Source organism: Fundulus heteroclitus, chromosome 3 (assembly GCF_011125445.2).
Source record: "Fundulus heteroclitus isolate FHET01 chromosome 3, MU-UCD_Fhet_4.1, whole genome shotgun sequence".
Lineage (NCBI taxonomy): Eukaryota > Metazoa > Chordata > Actinopteri > Cyprinodontiformes > Fundulidae > Fundulus > Fundulus heteroclitus.
Window position 1 is genome coordinate 13,682,842 of NC_046363.1, and position 17,897 is coordinate 13,700,738.

Consider the following 17,897-nt stretch of genomic DNA (forward strand, 5'->3'; position numbering starts at 1 on the left):
ATGTTCTGTAGTTATATCGTTCTTCGGCAGTTCCTTAGTTATATTGTTCTTATGACAGTTTACAGCACTGCCGTGTTTCCTCTTGTTTTCTACAGATACCTTTTGTTTTGTTCTGTTATGAGGAGAGTGATGAGTTCTGCTCATCTCATCTCTGCTCTGCTCTGTACGCCATAGCTGTGGCCAACAACAGCTGGATCAAAGAGCTCAAGGCTGGTGTCTTCCTGTGTGTGAGTTATGACTATTAAGGGAAAACATGGCAATGCTAAATGAATGATCTACCTCAAGTAAGATATTACTGCTTATAACCTTTTAAATAATCTTATTTCATCCTAAACTATCCCTTTAAGTTTACATAATATTATTATCTTAGTGGTACTTTTTCAGAAATGAAATTCTAAGCTCTCTTTCTATAGATGATACATTTGGCCTTCTCCTTTAGCAGTTAACACCGTCTCTCTTTCCTAGACGTAGCTATTGCCTCAGCTTTCACTGCGACTAACTAGATGTGCTCTTTCAGTCTCTGGACTTGAAAACTGGCTCAGAGCTTATCTGCTCGGCTGTGATTTTCTCCTAGATGAAGCGACTAAAGGAGCTGGCGCTCCTATCACCCTTTTATTTTCCCTCAGATAGAAAGTACTCCTGGATCAGTGCTTCTGTGCTCCTTTTGTGTGCATACGGTGTCTTCTCAAACCCCCAGATGGTGGTGGCAGATCGCTGTTCGCACTGAACCAGGTTCTGGTTCTGCTGAAGGTTTCTACCTGTTGAAGGGAAGTTTTTCCTCTCCGCTGCTGCTGCATGCATGTTCGGTATGAGGGATTGCTGCAAAGCCAACACCACGTTGCAGGCTACTGTCCACTGTGGCGACACGCTCATTCAGGAGGAGTGAACGCTGCAAGTCAATGAGGGGATGCAGTCTGCTGGGTTTCCTTAGATAGAAAGCATTTTAACCAATCTGTCTGACTGATTCAACAGAATTGACTTTGTAAAGTGCCTTGAGATGACATAAATAAACTGAATTAGAGCTGATGTTTGCTATGAAAAAGGAAAGGAAACTCAATGTGAGGTGGAGGTGTGTTTAATTATCGGTAAGTTACGCAAACCTCATTCTGCCATTTAACTTGGTTTCATTGTTATGAAAATTGCATTGGCTTTGACAGAGGCTCCTGTATCATCCACTACCTTTTCTTTAACCTTGCCATCTCTTCCCCCTTTGCTCCTGAGCACTTAATTATATTTCGTCCTGCGTTACACTTGTATTTGTCTGTGTGTGAGTCTCGCCGTGTGCCGGGATGTGTGTGTATTTGGCTCCATTTTTATTTGCGTCTCCCTGTAGATGTGTGTAATAACACATTTGCCCTCTGCTTAATCTCCAGCTCACTCCTGCAAGCAGCCAAGGAGCCCAGCCAACGCTGACGTCATGGGTCTAGACCTGCCCTCCTACGGTTACACCCTGGTGTACACCTGTCAGCCAGGTTATTTCCTCTCCGGGGGTTCAGAGCACCGCGTCTGCCGCTCCGATGGCAGCTGGACGGGCAAGGTGCCTGTTTGCAGAGGTACGCTTGCCGGCAGAGGTCTGCAGGGGCAGATGATGGAGAGGGTGGTGGAGTAAAGCTAAAAATGTTCAGGGGAGGGTTTGAATAAATGTAGGAGGGGAAGAGACTGCGAGCCAGGGAGTGTGTTGTACTGGATGTGTTATCAGTCCTTTTCTATAAGCCTGTTTAGGTCTGGGGGTTTTTCCAGATATGTTTTAGCTGGAGCTGTAGGAAAATAAGGGAAAGAGTAAATCATTTAGTTACATTTAGCGTTGTTCCCACAGCTTTAAACATTGCAGTGCACAGTCACATCTTGCATATTTATGTTTATTGCAGTTGGATCTAAATCCCAAGAGAAAATTGTCAAACCTGTACCAGGGACACCAAGCCCTAAGATGAAGGGTGAGTATTTCAAACCATGATGCTTGTTTGAAAAAATAAAATACAAAAAAAACCTTCTACATCTGCTGACTCCTGGATGCAACAAAATATAAAGTCTGCTTTGTTTATGTGGTTAAGCCAGCATAAGAATGTACCATTTTCCTCTGCTTTGTTCAAGATGTGCAGCTCTGTTTTCCATCCTGATAGGTTTAGTGCTCTTCTTTTGGGAAAGAAAAAAAATCTTTATCAAAAACATAGAAAACCTTTCTTTCGTCATTATCATGTTTAAGCTTTGTGAAAATGCTGTGTAGGTTTAAACCAGGAAAACTATTTATAGATTAGCTGACCTTTTTAGGTGTATTTTCTTTTTTTTCAGTTTCTAATGTTACCCCCCTTTTGCAGTTTTGTGTTTGAAATTTAAAGTTGTTAAAGAGGCAAAATTACTACAAAAGGATAATTATCTGCAATTAGTACTAGACTTGTTATCAGGAGGGAATATGAAAAGGTCATGAAAGAAGCGAGATCTTTTTAATTAGGAAATATCAGCGCAAGATGGTAATTAGCTTACCTCTAAATAGTACTATGCGAATCCATGTTACTGGTAATAAGCATATTTATAATGGAAAGAAAGAAAGAATCAGCCTCTAGGATCTGCAAAAAAAATGAGACACAAATGAAATGTGGAAGCAAAACTATTTTTAAGCTGTTGAGTTGTTTTTTTTTAACCTATAGTCATGTATGTGATTTCTGAATTTTTGGTTCTCCAAAGTCAACACATGTTTATATATTAGAAAGGATTGCTGCAAAGTCAACAGCCTCCCTTAGTTAAACAACATTTTTCAATTTGCCACATATGATCAACTGGCTTTATTTGTGTTGTACTGCAATAGTGATAAATTAGACAGTATGTTCTCAAATTTGAATATGATCTGTATATAAATGAATAGCATTCATTATATAATTTGGACCTCTACAAGTGGGAATAAATTGGACCTGTTCTTGTAAAATGGCTAAAGACGACATTTGTTAATTTGGCATTATGCAGATACAACAGAATAGAGGAATGTCTCACGGTTTTTAAGAGCTGCCTTCCTGCCATGTCCAGACAGTTTAAGGGTTTTTGTAGAGCAAAATGACCTGCACGCATACACAATTATCTTATCATTATTGTTAATATTTGAAAAATATTGTGGTATTAATGGCAAACCATAATTGCTGATGGTTGAGAACTATAAACACTAGCGGGGCATAAGAGATCATTGCTTTTTTAACTTTTTTCTACCCTTTTTTTCTATGATATAAAGAATAAATGCTCCATTTACATTTCAAAATGTGATTGGTTGCAATCATTGCATTCTCTTTAGCAGCACAGCTGAACTACAGAATGCATCAATGAATATTTACTATTTTTTGCAGTTCTGAGGTCTTTGCCACTAAAATTGTCATTGCATTAGTTACAATTCCACATCTTCATTATCATCAAGGCAACTAATGCTTCACTCTAAGCAGTCGCGGTAGTCTTAATGCTCTTATACAACATTTACTAAAAGGTTCCTTCCATCTCCTAAACTCTACCTCCTTGGTATTTACAAAGTGATCATTCCAACTATTACTTGGTTTGTTTTCTGCAAATTACTGCATGTGTTTTTGTGTACTTCTAAGTGACTCCTCATTTCCAACAATAATATATGATTACTTGCACATAATGTTTGAGATGTAAGAAGCTGGAAATGGTTTTAGCATTATGGGAAACCTTTAATTGTTCTCCTCATTTCACAAAGTCTGTCAAGAGTTATAACTGTCAGAATTAATTAATATTAAATGCCACGGTCTAAGCATTATTAAGTTGATATTATAGGAATTAAAAGCAAAGATTGTCAGCCGTTTGGCATTATTCTTCCTTTGCATGTCGAATATCTCTTTGGCAGTGTCAAAACAAATATTCCGGCTTAATAAAACACTGATTGGATGCATAAACGCAACATATTGTACACATCTAGTTCTATTTCCTTTGATTATAAATCAGTAATGTGTTGAACTTTTTTACCCTCAGTTCCAGATGATGTGTTTGCCCCTGATTTCGTCTGGAAGGGTTCCTACGATTACAAAGGGCAGAAGCAGCCTATGAGTTTTACAGTCACCAGCTTCAATGCGTCGACTGGAAAAGTCAACGTAACTTTAACAGACAGTAGCACTGAGTTTCTGCTCTCTGGTGAGTCATCTATAAATTATCTGTCTCCTACTTCCTACCCTGCACCTCCCCTCTCCTCCCCCAGCACCTCTGCATGTCATTCCCATTTATTTTGAGGGTGTCTCGTGTCAATCAGTCAATCACCAACTGATCTCATGCATGAGACTGGAAATTAGCTATTGGCTTTAAGGGTGGATGAATTAGTCGAAACTGACTGTCTGCCCACTCAATAGTTTTCGGCCTCCTCCCCGCCTCCCTTCCTACTTGATTTTTTCTTTTCTTAAGGCTTCTATTTTCCTCAGTGTTATTCTTATTTAATTCTCAGGATTTCTTTACTATTTTAATTACTTTATTATTATTATTTTACTTAATTTCTTGTTTGGCTTTTTGCTTTCTACCTTGTAGGTGTCTACAAACGGCATGAGGCACGGTTAACGCTCTTGCTGTATCAGATGAGAGCATTGACCTACAGCTCTTTGGGCAAGATTACGGATGAGTCCTGGTTAATGGATGGATTTGTGAGTATACCAATTAGGGATTTTTAAATGATGCCTGAGAGCTGTTTACTTATTTACTTTTTATTTTAATGTGTTGTTTTCAGGTTATTTTCATGAGAGGAAGCAAGCCTTTCTTGGACCCCTAATTACAGCAGTCCTCTCATTACCGCTTTTTAGACATTGTTTAAAGTTCGGCAAGAAAGTCAGAATCCAATTATAGTAATGCTCATTTCTTGCTTTACAGTTTAAAATTTAAAGTTTAAATTTCGTTTAATCCAAATTGGTAGTACTCTAAATAAATCCCTTGTTGTTCGTGAATCTGTTTTTTGTTCCTGCATTTCTCTGTTCCTAAATAAGTTCAAACATAACGTTGGGATCCGATAGGCCTGCAACAGCTGCATGAAAATTGAAGTCAGATGAGCTGAACTTTCTTTCAGAATAATAAACTTCGTGGTCCCTTTGACAGGCAACGGAACACCACACACAGCTATTGATGGCATACTGCAAGGTTTCTGTTGTGGAAGGAAATTTCAAAAACACAAAAGGTGTTATTGCACATTTTAGACCGACAAAATGTGTGGACTGTCATATGAAGCGCAGTATTTCTGCAGCTTTTCAATGAATAAAATGTAGAATACACTTCACACTTGCTCAAGTGCTTTGCTGAAGCACAGCGTTCTTATGCAGATTAAAATGATGTACTGCTCCTCAGTATTGTATTGTATGTTTTTCTTGCAGGTGTCGGCTGAGCCTGAGGGTGGCAGCTACGTATTTCAGGGTTTCATACAGGGTAAAGACTTTGGCCAGTTTGGACTACAGCGACTTGGTAAGAAACTCTGTAATATACTCCACACTCCCACCGCCATCTGTCACTCATACTCATCTTCCATTATTACTAGCAGAGGAAAGCAAAGGAATGACATTTTAATCCAGAAGTCGGGTTGGTTTATTATTTCCTCATGTGGATGTTTACATTTCACCCTGCAGGATGTATGTGAGTTTATTGCGTGGCGTCATGCCCTGAACAGTGTGCATCCTTGATACAGCAGCAGGAGAACAATCCTTGGACATTAGTGCGACTTCTTGTAGATGTAGATGGTTGTTTTTGGATTTATGGTTGCTGATGTGTCATCGCTAGAAGTTATTTTTCTTGTCCTTATGAAGTCTGTCACAAAACGATGTCCCATGTCTGTCACAAACACATGCTTTAAGCTAGACATACAGTAAGTGGCTTTGTTTAAGACCTTTATTTTGAAGGAAGTAGTTATAGAGTTGGTCTCTTGTGCTGATCAGGTTGGCTAATAAGGACATGGGAATTGCCCAACAACCTTTGGTTAAAGTGCATTGAAGAAGCGCTCGGTAATTTAAGATAATTTGTGTGGAAACATTTTGGGTTGACAAAGACAGACAGCAACAGACAAAATATTCATGACTGTAAGCAGTGTGAGCATACCTTTAGCCATTAATGATGCTTAAGTTGGCATGTGCTTCATAGCTTACTATTGAGGCTAAATCAAAAAAGCTGTTTCACAGTACTTTGAATCAGAACTGCATTTGATAGTCTCCATTTCAGTCTAGAACACCTGGATGTATCATATTTTTAGTAATTTCTTTTTTCCCCTCTCTTTAGCCTGACTTTAGCTTGAGAAGTCATGAAGACAGCCACAAATTAACTTATCAAACCTGGGCTGGATTGTTCTACTCAAATTAGACAGTCTTTAAAACCTAATTCATGAAACATTTATTATATTTGTAAAAAAAAATATATTGTTGTCATGAATCCTGTATGGAGCTGGATGCATCAATATACCTTGAAGTGATCGTTCAGAAGCTGCTCTAGTAACTCCCCTGGATGGATGTAGTCTCCTAACAACCCAAGCATATGCTTGTATACTTGTCCTTTCAGTGCACCTGAGCATGACTCCTAGTCTGAGTGCATGCATAACCTGCTAACATCTGCTACTCTGGATTCCACAGCTACTCTTAAGAAAGTAGACCTTCATCCCAAGGCAATTTGAATGAGCTGTGCTTTAAACTCAGACATTGAGCAAAATATGCATTTGAGTGGCAAAGGCAAATTATCCAGCTAGCTATTTGTCAGATGCAAGCCAGATGGTTTTGTTGGCTAGTTGGATACTTTTGGCCTCAAGTGTTTACATACCGTTGGCGCACGAGTCGTTGTTTCGCACCAGTGTCATGATTTTTCTTTCTTCACATATTACTTGAGCATCTGCTCAGTGTAAATCTCCTAAATTAACCAACCCTGTTTAAAGCAATTTCTTAACAGACTTGACCCTCTGACTGTTCAGAGATATTTTTGCAAATCACTTTCTGTTTTCATCTTTGTTTACTTCCCAGTCAGGGAATGTGCAAATGTACTAAATGGATGCTTGGATAATACTACAGACTAAAAGGTGGCCACTGTGTGTTCTCCTCAAGTCGTTTTTAATAACCTATTGTTTATTGCATGAATTAGTGCTCAATAACTGGATGAAAATCAACACATGACTGGAAACCACAGCAGATACACTGCTCAAAAGAGTTAAAGGAACGGGTATTAGAAACAAAAGGATGCAAAAGTGCTACTGTGCAGATCCTGCTGTATTTTGTGTGAACCTTTAGGCAATGGCACATATTGATCTATCATCCTTGTGGACTTGGACTGCCTCAGCACCTACTGTATCGCCTCGTGCTACCAGTAGTTACACCCACCCTGGTCAATTGCAAAACTACTGAAAAGCAGTCAGATTGTATTGTCTGTGGCCTGAACCTGCAAAACCATTCTGTTTTTTGGGGTCATCTTATTGTTGCCCCCTTAGTACTCCTGTTGTTAGGTTCATTGGCAACAGAACAGCCAACATTGATTTACAAAAAAAAATCAATATCAGATTAATACTCCAAACGTTTAACTGACTTGATATTTTACTCCGATTGAAAAGTGTTCCTTTAATTATTATTTTTTCTTCTCATTAAAACATTTTTTAACCTGCAAACCTGTTCTCTTGAAATCTTGAGGTTTAATAATGTTGTACCAATGTGGGAACATGCGCAGCTCTTTTTGTTCCCAGTAAGCGCCGTACGCCATGTCTCATTTAGCCACATTCATGCAATGGACAGGAGATTATCCCCTTCAGCATCATTGTGCTTCATTCCTTTTTGCTCATCATCTCTGCTGTCATTAACACATGATTGTTCTCAACTCGATTATCACAGTCACAGTGATGATTATCAGTGTGATCAGTGTGGCTGGCTTTTTTATCAAGTTGGCTGCTGAATTTTGTCTACATCACGATCCTCCCCATCATCATGATCCTCATCATCATCATCATCATCATCATCGTTGTCATCGTCATAACCAGATATGTATCTTTCTTTCATTGCTTTAATCACGTTTTTTTTCACTTTAAGTTTTCATTGACTATAGTACACAGTGATGACTGAATATAAAATGTTTGTGCTTCTATAGGTTTAACTCAGAGAGAGAACGTCACGCTTACGGACCCTGAAACCAACGGCTCCACCAACAGCAGTTCTGTGGCTGTTGCTATCCTCGTGCCTTTCTTTGCTCTCATCTTTGCAGGCCTTGGCTTTTATCTTTACAAGCAGAGGTAGGTGTTGCCTTTGGAGATACTTGGAACCCAAAATTGCTTTTCAAGAATTTCTTACTGGTTTCTACAGATCTGGTTGTAAAAGAGGTTAACAGGGTACATCTAACTGCAGTTCGATTTTGAGGCAGGTTCTCCTCCTTCCTCCTATTCATCCATCCATTCATTGAGCCATTTATATGACTGGTTGTCCATCTATCTATTCATCCGACAATCCCTTTGTCCCTGCATTTACCCATCCATCTGTTGTGCTTTCTAATAATCTGGCCACCAATCTCTTCATCTTTCTATCCTTCTGTGCATTTATCCATAAATCCACCATCAACTGATAATTGATACATCTATCTGATCATCCATCCATCCATCCATCCATCCATCCTTCTTCTAATTCATTGATAAAATTATCAATTCATCCATAAATTCACCCACCAATCAATCCATTCGTGAGTTTATGTGTCCGTTAAGCTGTCGTGCGCAAATTCTTTCCTACCTTCCTTCCTTCCTTCCTTCCTTCCATTTTCTATTTTCCATAAATAAAATCTGGCTATACATATGATAGATATAAAAGCATGGTGAGCTTTTGCATCTATACTTTTTAATATTGTCTCAAAAAGGACTGAATAATATGAAATTTAAGTTTGGAAATGTATGAGAACTTGGCATGAAAAATGTGTATGATCCCCGTGTTTAGAAAAGCAGATCTGTGTGGAGCTCGGGATAACATAGGTGATGCACTGAGGCCAGCTCACACAGCCTGCAGTTCTGCAGTTAGGCTCCTCACTGAAGCAGTCACACACTCGTGATAGACTTCAAAGCATGATGCAATGTTAGTCAATGTATTACCATCCGAATGGAATTACACAGCGGCATACACGGGTGCATTTTAATGCGAAGCACTTTAATGCTGTATGTATTTTGCTTAAGGTTCAGATAGCGTTTTTCTGCACAGCGCGAGTGAGCGCCGTGTTCACATGGGCACATTTTGTTTTGATTTGAAGCAATTAGTTCTCTGAACAGTTCACACATGCAGAGTCTGTGACATGCAAATTATGCTCGCAATACGTTCACCACCACTGAAATGGGTTGCTCTGCCTGCTCTTTTCACCAGTAATTACATCACAGCCTCATTTACCTTTTTGCAGCTGTCTACACCAAGATGATAGAAGCATGTGATGGAAAGGAGTAGCTGGAAATTGGAGGCCGGTCTTTCTGCTAACATGCAACATCCTTTTTTTTTGTGTTCCACAGAAAAACGGATAAAGCTCAGTACACGGGATGTTCCGTCCATGAGAACAACAACGGACAGGCCACGTTTGAGAACCCCATGTACAACACAACCACGAAAGCTGCAGAGGGGAAAGTTGTCCGCTTCGACCCCAATCTCAACACCATCTGCACCATGGTTTGATATCCGCCAATTATGGGACACGCATAGAGATGGGTGGAGAATTAATCTTAGAACTGTTTTCTCTTAATTAAACAATATATACAGGAAAATGCTTTTTTTTCAGTGTCAGTTGGCACGCAGGAAAAATAAGATTTTGCTCAAATGCATAAAGCACAGTTTCAGCTACAATTAAAGTAGCTGATGGGATTCATATAAAGGAGGAACCGGAGGTTTCCTTCCTTTTCAGATTTTGTCTTTTTGCACTCTGTGAGTGTTGACTCCTTGAATAAAAGAGCTTCTGGCATAAAGATAAAACAGAGTATTTTCTGCTCAGCTGTATAAATATAGAGACATTATTTCACAATACCAAATAAACACTTGTTTTGGGGGTTTTGTTTTTGAAGAAACAGCCCAGATCTACCTGTGTTATTTTGTTCCTTCACTTTAGTCCTAATGAAAATTATTTTTTAACACGGGGAGTAGGAGACTCTCTACTGTGAGTTGATCAATGTAATCTATTTTCTATTTTACAAGTGGTCGGTGTGCAAGAGGAGCTGCAGCTGCAGAAAAGTAACTGTCTCCCATTGAATTGTGTCAGTGCTGTAGTCTGCTCAAAGTTATATGGTCAATTATACCTCTTAATTGGATGGTACCTCTTAATGGTGAGATATATGGCCAGGGATTTAACTACAGAAGTGCAGTACAATTTTTGAGTGCCACTGGGAATGCTAGGGCTTTTATTGTTACACTGCAGCTTCTCTGAAAACAGCAGAATACATTTCCCTCACCAGTAACATAGTCTGCATTAAGGTTTACTATCAAGTTGGGTGCAATTAATTTGTCAGAAAAAAAAATTAACCACGACAGTTTTAAATTGCTGACTACCCTAATGGACTCGCCGAGGCAAGTTATTCCTTCCTCTGTGTTAGTCCACCAGTGTCATGCATTTTCTGTTTGTTTGTTTTTTCCTTTGGTTTTTTATTTTGCTCAGAAACTTTCTGTGTTCCAAGTTAACTGAATTTGGAGCAGACAGCCCCAGCCTTAAGCCTGTATATCACATGAATCTCATAGTAGGAGTTTCTTCCTTCACCTTTATAAGTTCTGTTGGGTTTTTTTAAGAGCAAGGTTGTGAATCTCTAGAGTGCACAGACCCTACATCAGACCAAGTTTCCTAGAGGTATACTTAATTCTGGATGCCATTACATAAATGCAAAGGTGCCTCAACAGGGCGTTTGAGGTGGGATGGAGTTTATTTTCTTGTTTTATGCTCATCCCGACAGATTTTGCCTTATTTTAGAGTAACTCAAAGACAGAGTAAGTGCAACCACTATCTCATCTCTGGATTCCCAAACTAGCATCATTTATTTTGGGAAGCTGTGCCTTAGACAGAAAATGCTCAATTCATACTCCTACTCTAAGACACTTCATGAATATACAGCCTTGGCCGATTTTGTTAACCCTACGTTGACCCAAGTCGTCATTTCAGTGGCTTACACAGCCATCAGCTTCTGCCAACAAATGTACAGTTCACACAAAGGAATTTGCACACTTTGACATGAGCCACCGTCACTCAAGACCAACTATGTTTTACAAAAGAAAAAAATAATTTAACACTGTCATCACATTTCTACATCATTGCAGTGCCTTGGATATTGTATAGGCATACGTTGGAAGGAAACCTTAATACTTAGTTTAATAACGCTGCACACTCATGTCACGTGTCTGCACATTTTGCAATGATTTAGTGGAGTGATGTCAGATGGTGCATGTTGGCAAAAAGTGATCCTGTACAGCAACCGATGCTACAGTACTTTATACCACTTATATTGACTCCTTTCATTGCTGTTCCATTTTGTACATTTATACAGTTTTGATACTTGATGGCACTCTTTGGCGACGTCTTGTGTTATCAATATGTAATTTATTTTTAGAGTTCACTTTTCCTATGGATGAGACAAGAAACGCATCTGGTACTCACAACCTACGGCGAGTCTTGCATCCAGGGACTCTGAAACTAGAATGCTTTTAAATGTGCCACACAATTATTATCTCATTCAAGAACCAGTGTATGTGAATATGTACATATTACAAAACTTTTGTAAAGAGATCTATTTTTTATGGAGATGAAACATTTGTAAGTTATTGAATATGTTGTGTAAAATTTCACATGTAAATGTCATGTAAGATCAAAAAGATTTTGTATTTTTTTTCTTTATCAGCAATGTATAAATCATTAATTTATATATAAAATATAAAATAATGCAGCTGTGTTGCGTTTAATTGTTTTGCATTGAATGCATTTGGCACCACATTTTGGGTTGTTGTGTTTGATTCCCCAACCTTCTGGTCACCATTGACCTCATGGATGATCAGTGGATTACTACAAATGTATTTTGATTAGTGCACTGCCTGGCACCAAGACAGTTCAGTACAGGTCTGGGCCTCGGTGCTTGAGAACCCCTGCAGTAGAGAACAGCGAGGAATCGAACTAAGCATTGTGTGTTCAATTGTTTTGTTTTTTTTGGCTTGTAGTTTACAGTAGTTATATTAATTTACATTTCTGCAGTCAAAAAATGTGTGCTTAAAAGTGAAAGAAATGCAGCGTGCAGCCAAAAGATGCTGAAGAGTGATGACATAACACAAGCCATTAATTTATGCAACAATGTGTAACAGCATGTTGTCCACTCAAGAAAAAGTGTGGAAAACAGATTATCTAGCATAATTATAAGTTCTTATGGTTGACAATTTACTAAATTTCTTCAAGGAGGAGAAGCAAGTCTTTTCTATTGTGTGAGAGCAGTCGCTTAGATACATAACGGGGCAAAAACTGGTATCCTGGAAACATTTGGCTATACCCTGTCATTTTAAATCAACATGTTATTTTAGCAATCCATTTTCTTCCCACACCACTGGCCAACCATGCATTGGTTTAGTAAAACATGCGGTTAGTAGGGGGAAGCAGTTGAAAGTCTCACTTTCCCACCCATAATTTGTTCATCTTTTACTTATTCATCTTTAACTGCATTACAGTGCAGCTGTGAAAACATTAATCTACATCTTCTGCCACGCCACTCAAAATCTGTAAGTTTGCAGTTGGTTATCTCACATCATAATGTCATTTGGCCTTAAAAAGTCACTTCACGCTAATGCTGCGCATGGGGGTTGGAGGGAAAGTCAGAATGCTGATATACAATCTGACAGCAGCTACAGCCAAACATCCTCATTCATCGACTCAAGCGCTCAGAAAGAAGTGAGTCACTGCTGCAGCTAATTACTGTGAGCAAACATGCGGGAGGAACGTTTTGGAAAGAGCAGCTATTGATTTTGTTTCATACCACAATCCTGCCTGCGAACGTTTGTACTGACAGAAGACACCGAAACAGGCGAAACCAGTCTAAAACGTGTTTTCCTACATTTAAAATTTGACAGTCACAAACAACAACTGTGCCTGCCTTCATGGTTGCAGAGGCATTAACTGTCGACTTCCAGTTCCCTTACCTTGAAACCAAGATGCCCGTTGTTTGATTATGCTGTGGCGAAGTGTTTCAAACAACACAGTTAAAACTTTTTCTGCAGTGGGGATCTCGGAGGAATCTGCAAGTACTCACTTAATCCTTTTATCACGTTGCCAAGATGCGACTGCACACCTGCTTCCTCACAATCAACACCTGCGGTCTCTTTGATCTCGCTGATAAAAACACCAGACTAGCTCTTTTCGTCCATCTTGCATTGTTCCTACCCTTGAAGCTAAGATTCTGCTCAAGTGTTTATAGAAAACACTGTATTTGGTGGGTGACGGAGGAAAAGTGTCTACTCACTGCCACGAATATCACTCACTTGTAGGACTCCTCACTCCAACCTTGTTTCTGTGCTGCTATTAAGCATGGTCCATTTTTGTTAACAGTCCCATTTATAGTTGTTGTTTGTCATATTCTGCTGTTTTATACAATGGATTTGTTTAAAGAACACTGTCCACACTGTACAGTGTTTCAATGACTAAAGGCCCTAACTGCATACAAAAACTTTTTTAAATCACTCATCTGCTTTTAATGAGCAAAAGAGAGGTCCGTTGTCATTCATTTTATTTATAGAAATGTTTGTCCATTTTCTAAGACATGGCCTCGTGTAATCTGTTAATAGAAGTAGAATGTTAATTTTTTTGCCACTATACCTGTATGTGGGTAGCAGATTTTTGCATTTGTTAATCAAAGTTGTTCTGCTTGCCAAGCTAATAGGACTCTTTATGGCTGTGTAGTGCCTCAGCCATGAAGAATATAAATATCCGACCGTATTCTGATAGCCATGAGAAATATAGGACTGTTGGACCGTCTCAAGCCTGGTTAATTAATGTATCCGCGAGGTCCGCACAGCCATATTAAGTCATTTTGGCCACCTCGCCCCTCTGCAAAGTCAAAATGTTTCCACGCTGCTTACCTAGGAAAATTCCTATCTACACGGACAGTCCTGCATGGAAAAACATGGTGGATGAGCAAGTGGTCCTTCTGACGGAGGTTTGTAAATTTATGCAGTATATTGATTTGACCAATAAAGATCACCGTTATCAACAAATTAACAATTCCTGGACATAAATCGCAGTAACTCTTGGAAGAAAGTAAGAGGCTTTACAGTGTTGGAAACAACTGTGTTTTCTACTTCTCCGTGTAGGGTGGTTTAGTACTCATGACATAACCTGCCATCTAGAGTGTAGGAGAACAGCGCTACTTCGGAGGAAAAGCCGCATGGAGTATAAATGCTGCAGACGACGTGTCCGCACATCTCGTTTCCACGTGGAATATATGTGCATCAAGCATAAATCAGCCTTTAGAACTGCCCTCACAGCAGGATGCCTCCTGAGATCATACAAAACGTTCTTCCTGATTCAAATCACCTCCTTTTCCCACTGTCTGTAATGGCAAAGAGCACCACGGAGCTGCACAGTAAAAAAAACAGCGTCTTTTTACTGCTAAACAGAAATCTCAAAATGGGACCAAGGCTAAGTACAGTCTGTTTTCTGCCAAATCAGACATCTGAGCAGGCAACCAGTCTCCACTTGAATATTTGGTAAATACAAACGAAAATGTTCAAATTAATTTGAATTCTAAATTATAGGAAAAAGAAAATTGTTAGCCTCTTGATGTTACTTTGTGCCAGACTGGATGCAAGTAGATGGGTTTGTCCCAGCAAAGTAAGATCATCATGACTTTGGACGAGATAAAGCAAACTGTAGTAATCATATCACCGTCTGTGAGAGAGTGTGGAAGAAATAACCGAGCAAAGCATGAAAAATAGCAGAGCAGTCAAACGCTTGAATGGCAGGAAGTGGTTTGATTTAAGGCTAAGGTTAAGCACATGCTTTAATATCTAAGCCTGGGATTTGTGTGCACATTACTAATATTTGCCAGAAGGATTTCCAAATGAAATTACTCTCAAGCTTCACCGAGCAGATTTGGCCAAAGGGATGATGGTGGGAGGTTATCTGGTAGCAGGTGGAGATGTGAAAAAGCTCAGGGTGTTTTCTCACGGTGAGTGTACACCCATTGTAATACAGCGCTGACTTGACCCGTGTTTGTTCGTCGAACAGCGCACTGCTTCATTAGCCCTCTGGTTTCTGTGTCAGGGAATCCTCCAAAGAGCTCCTCTGGTGCTCGGTGACAGGTTCACGCAGCAGTTTTAGCACCATGTCATCCCTGGAGTCAGATTTGGTGACTGAGCAGGATGGTGCAGTAAGCTGATTTTACTGGCCTGTCCATGCAGGGATTGGTGGTTTTGTGGCGTTGGCATATGACTGGTCGAGAAAATCACTTTGGTCCATGAATGCTTATAAGGCTTGGAGCCAGGAGGAGATCCTCAAAGTATTTTGACCTTTTTTCAAAATTATATTTTTTTCAGCATCATGGTATGTTTGCAAAAATTATATTGCCTGAATTAATTTATTTTATGCAATGTACCAGTTATTCTTATTGGCTAATGTAATAACATTGATTATTACTCATATCCATGTAACCCATAACATGTATTTATTGTTGCTTGATAAATAGACCTATACAAAAATATAGAATTAACACCCACAATGGTTATGCTTATTCGGCAGTGCATTACATTTTGGCTGTTAGCCTGCCTGCTATTGCTTATTGGTGTTGGTTGCTCATGCTTCCTATAGTCTGTGAATGTAGTTTTAAAGGGGACATATCATGGTTTTCAGTTCTTCCTATTTACATTAAACTCATTCAGTTGTGGTCTATATAAAGTGGAACTACAATGCTTTGGTCTAATATCCTTGTTAATTTACCCCCATATTCCCTTCTTTTACCTTTGTTCTGAGGTGACGCACCTGTGGTCTCTTTAAGTACAAAGGAGACAATCCACACCCAGCTCCCTCTCCAGGTTCCATTTTCAATCATCCATTTTCTAATTTCGTCATCCTTCAGCTACAACTACAAAATCGCTCTGACAAAAAAAATTCACACAATTGGTAAGCTGGAACTTCATAACCTTATTTAAAGAGCTCTGCAGCAAATACTGTGACATAATACTTAAAACAACATGATAGGCCAAACGGCTTGAAAATAATGACCCAAATTAAATATAAAGATATATGCAGCACCTGGACAGACTACATTCCAAATTTCTCCCTTCATAGAGACTCCAAGTCCTCGACTAATATTAAAAGGATAAAAACTTGGGTTTGGCTCTTTTTAAAACAACTTTACCTTAGTTAGAATAATGATGTGGATCTACTTTAGTTACTATGTCATGCTTGCCTGTGTTTGCCGGCTCTGTAAATATTTATAATAAGCTAAACTTGTCTATCTTGTAAGTGAGGGGAAAGTAAAGTGGCTGTAATTCAGCCAGCTGACAAGCAGTACACAGTGACAGGTAAGGGAGTGGAAGCAGAGAAACCTCTGGTCACTTTGTCACTTTTTCCTGGCATCTCATTTAATGGACTTTCAGCAGTAGAAATGGAAACCATAACTTTTTAAAGCCTTTGTATGCGTTGACAGCAATAGCTGGCCCGTGGCTATAGTTTTTTGATTTTTTTAAAGGATGTTCTTTGCTGCTTCTAGTGTTCAGACATCATGAGACAGAAGCTGAATGTGTACATGTGTACATATAAGACGTTTAGATTCTAATTTCTGTCAAAAACATTAACACTTCCCAGTGTGACTGACTGGTGTTCTGTGTCTCCTACCATCTTGTGTTTACAGTGAGAGGCACAGGTTAGTCAAGTTGTTGGTTTTCCTCCCCTGCGCACGTCAAAGCGTAATGACTTGTGTTTGCTTTCATGGATCTTTTGCCTCTAATGTGCAGGACTGTCAGCTGACTAACTAGCCGCTTTCTTGGTGTGTATTTCAGTCTTCCCCTAATGAGCCATTTTGCTCAGCGCTTGGTGGCCAGATGTCCTCGGGGTGGTGGACTGTTCATGAATCAAATGGGAAGCTGTTGAGGAAAAAGAGAACCCAGAGGAACTATCAGTCACGGCTTATGACTGTAAAACTGCAGGTGAAGCGCCCGGTAATCAAAAGACAAAGTGAGTGGCTTTAATTTCCTCGGCAAATTAGGCTGGCCTTTCTGACTAAAGGATCAAACCAAAACCGTTCAATTTTGAATATGGACACAGCACGAAAACTTAATGATACTTTGACAGAATGGCAGCGTCTTGCTGCATTTTACTTGATGTTTAACGAAAGGATTTAATGTTTCTCAAAGCATGGTCTAAGAGAGCTGTAGAATTTGATATACTCTTTTTAATCTTAACGTGGATGAATAATGTAAATTCTTTCATTACTGCTTAAGGAGAATCAATTTTTAACCCCAAGTTAAATTGCTGAGGGAAGTAACCCACAGTAGACCAAGCAGGTCGGGATAAATTGAGGGGCGTTAAACTGAGGTCAAAAAGGCATGAAGAATGCTATCATTAAACCAGTGAGGGGCATGCGTGTGTGTGTGTGTGTGTGTGTGTGTGTGTGTGTGTGTGTGTGTGTGTAAGGAAAAAAACATTGCTGTCATATTCTTTTGGAGATGAGGGATTTTCGGCCATAGTTGCAAGATATAATTAATAATCATGCAACTCTCGTCATAAATCATGAGCAGGATGTATAATTTGACACAATCTTCCTCCTCTCTCCCTAAGATGACTAGCAAATCACACGCTGAGCTGCAATAATTAGAATATTCAGTTGAATATGTATTGATGTACTTTTTAACCATGAAGCATTATCAAAAAGGAGTTTCATTTTTCTTCTTCTTTTCTGAAATGAAAAAGGAAAAAGTGAAGAAGAGTACTGTGACAGCTAAGGAAATATT

General features: G+C 39.2%; 2 protein-coding genes across 2 annotated transcripts in view; both read left to right on the plus strand.

Moving 5' to 3' along the window:
* Nucleotides 1-11,854, plus strand: part of LOC105927715 (CUB and sushi domain-containing protein 3) — a 241,247-nt gene extending 229,393 nt beyond the window's left edge. Inside the window, exons 42-48 of the mRNA XM_036127573.1 lie at nucleotides 1,374-1,553; nucleotides 1,869-1,934; nucleotides 3,967-4,125; nucleotides 4,510-4,622; nucleotides 5,340-5,427; nucleotides 8,068-8,209; nucleotides 9,455-11,854. Coding sequence (XP_035983466.1) covers nucleotides 1,374-1,553; nucleotides 1,869-1,934; nucleotides 3,967-4,125; nucleotides 4,510-4,622; nucleotides 5,340-5,427; nucleotides 8,068-8,209; nucleotides 9,455-9,614 — 908 coding nt within the window. The 3' untranslated portion in view covers nucleotides 9,615-11,854. The remainder of the gene's footprint in view (nucleotides 1-1,373; nucleotides 1,554-1,868; nucleotides 1,935-3,966; nucleotides 4,126-4,509; nucleotides 4,623-5,339; nucleotides 5,428-8,067; nucleotides 8,210-9,454) is intronic.
* A 5,173-nt stretch (nucleotides 11,855-17,027) lies between these two features.
* zgc:110410 (LFG_like domain-containing protein) overlaps nucleotides 17,028-17,897 on the plus strand; it is a 39,287-nt gene continuing 38,417 nt past the window's right edge. Inside the window, exon 1 of the mRNA XM_036130394.1 lies at nucleotides 17,028-17,121. The gene's annotated coding sequence lies outside the window, so the exon portion shown is untranslated. The remainder of the gene's footprint in view (nucleotides 17,122-17,897) is intronic.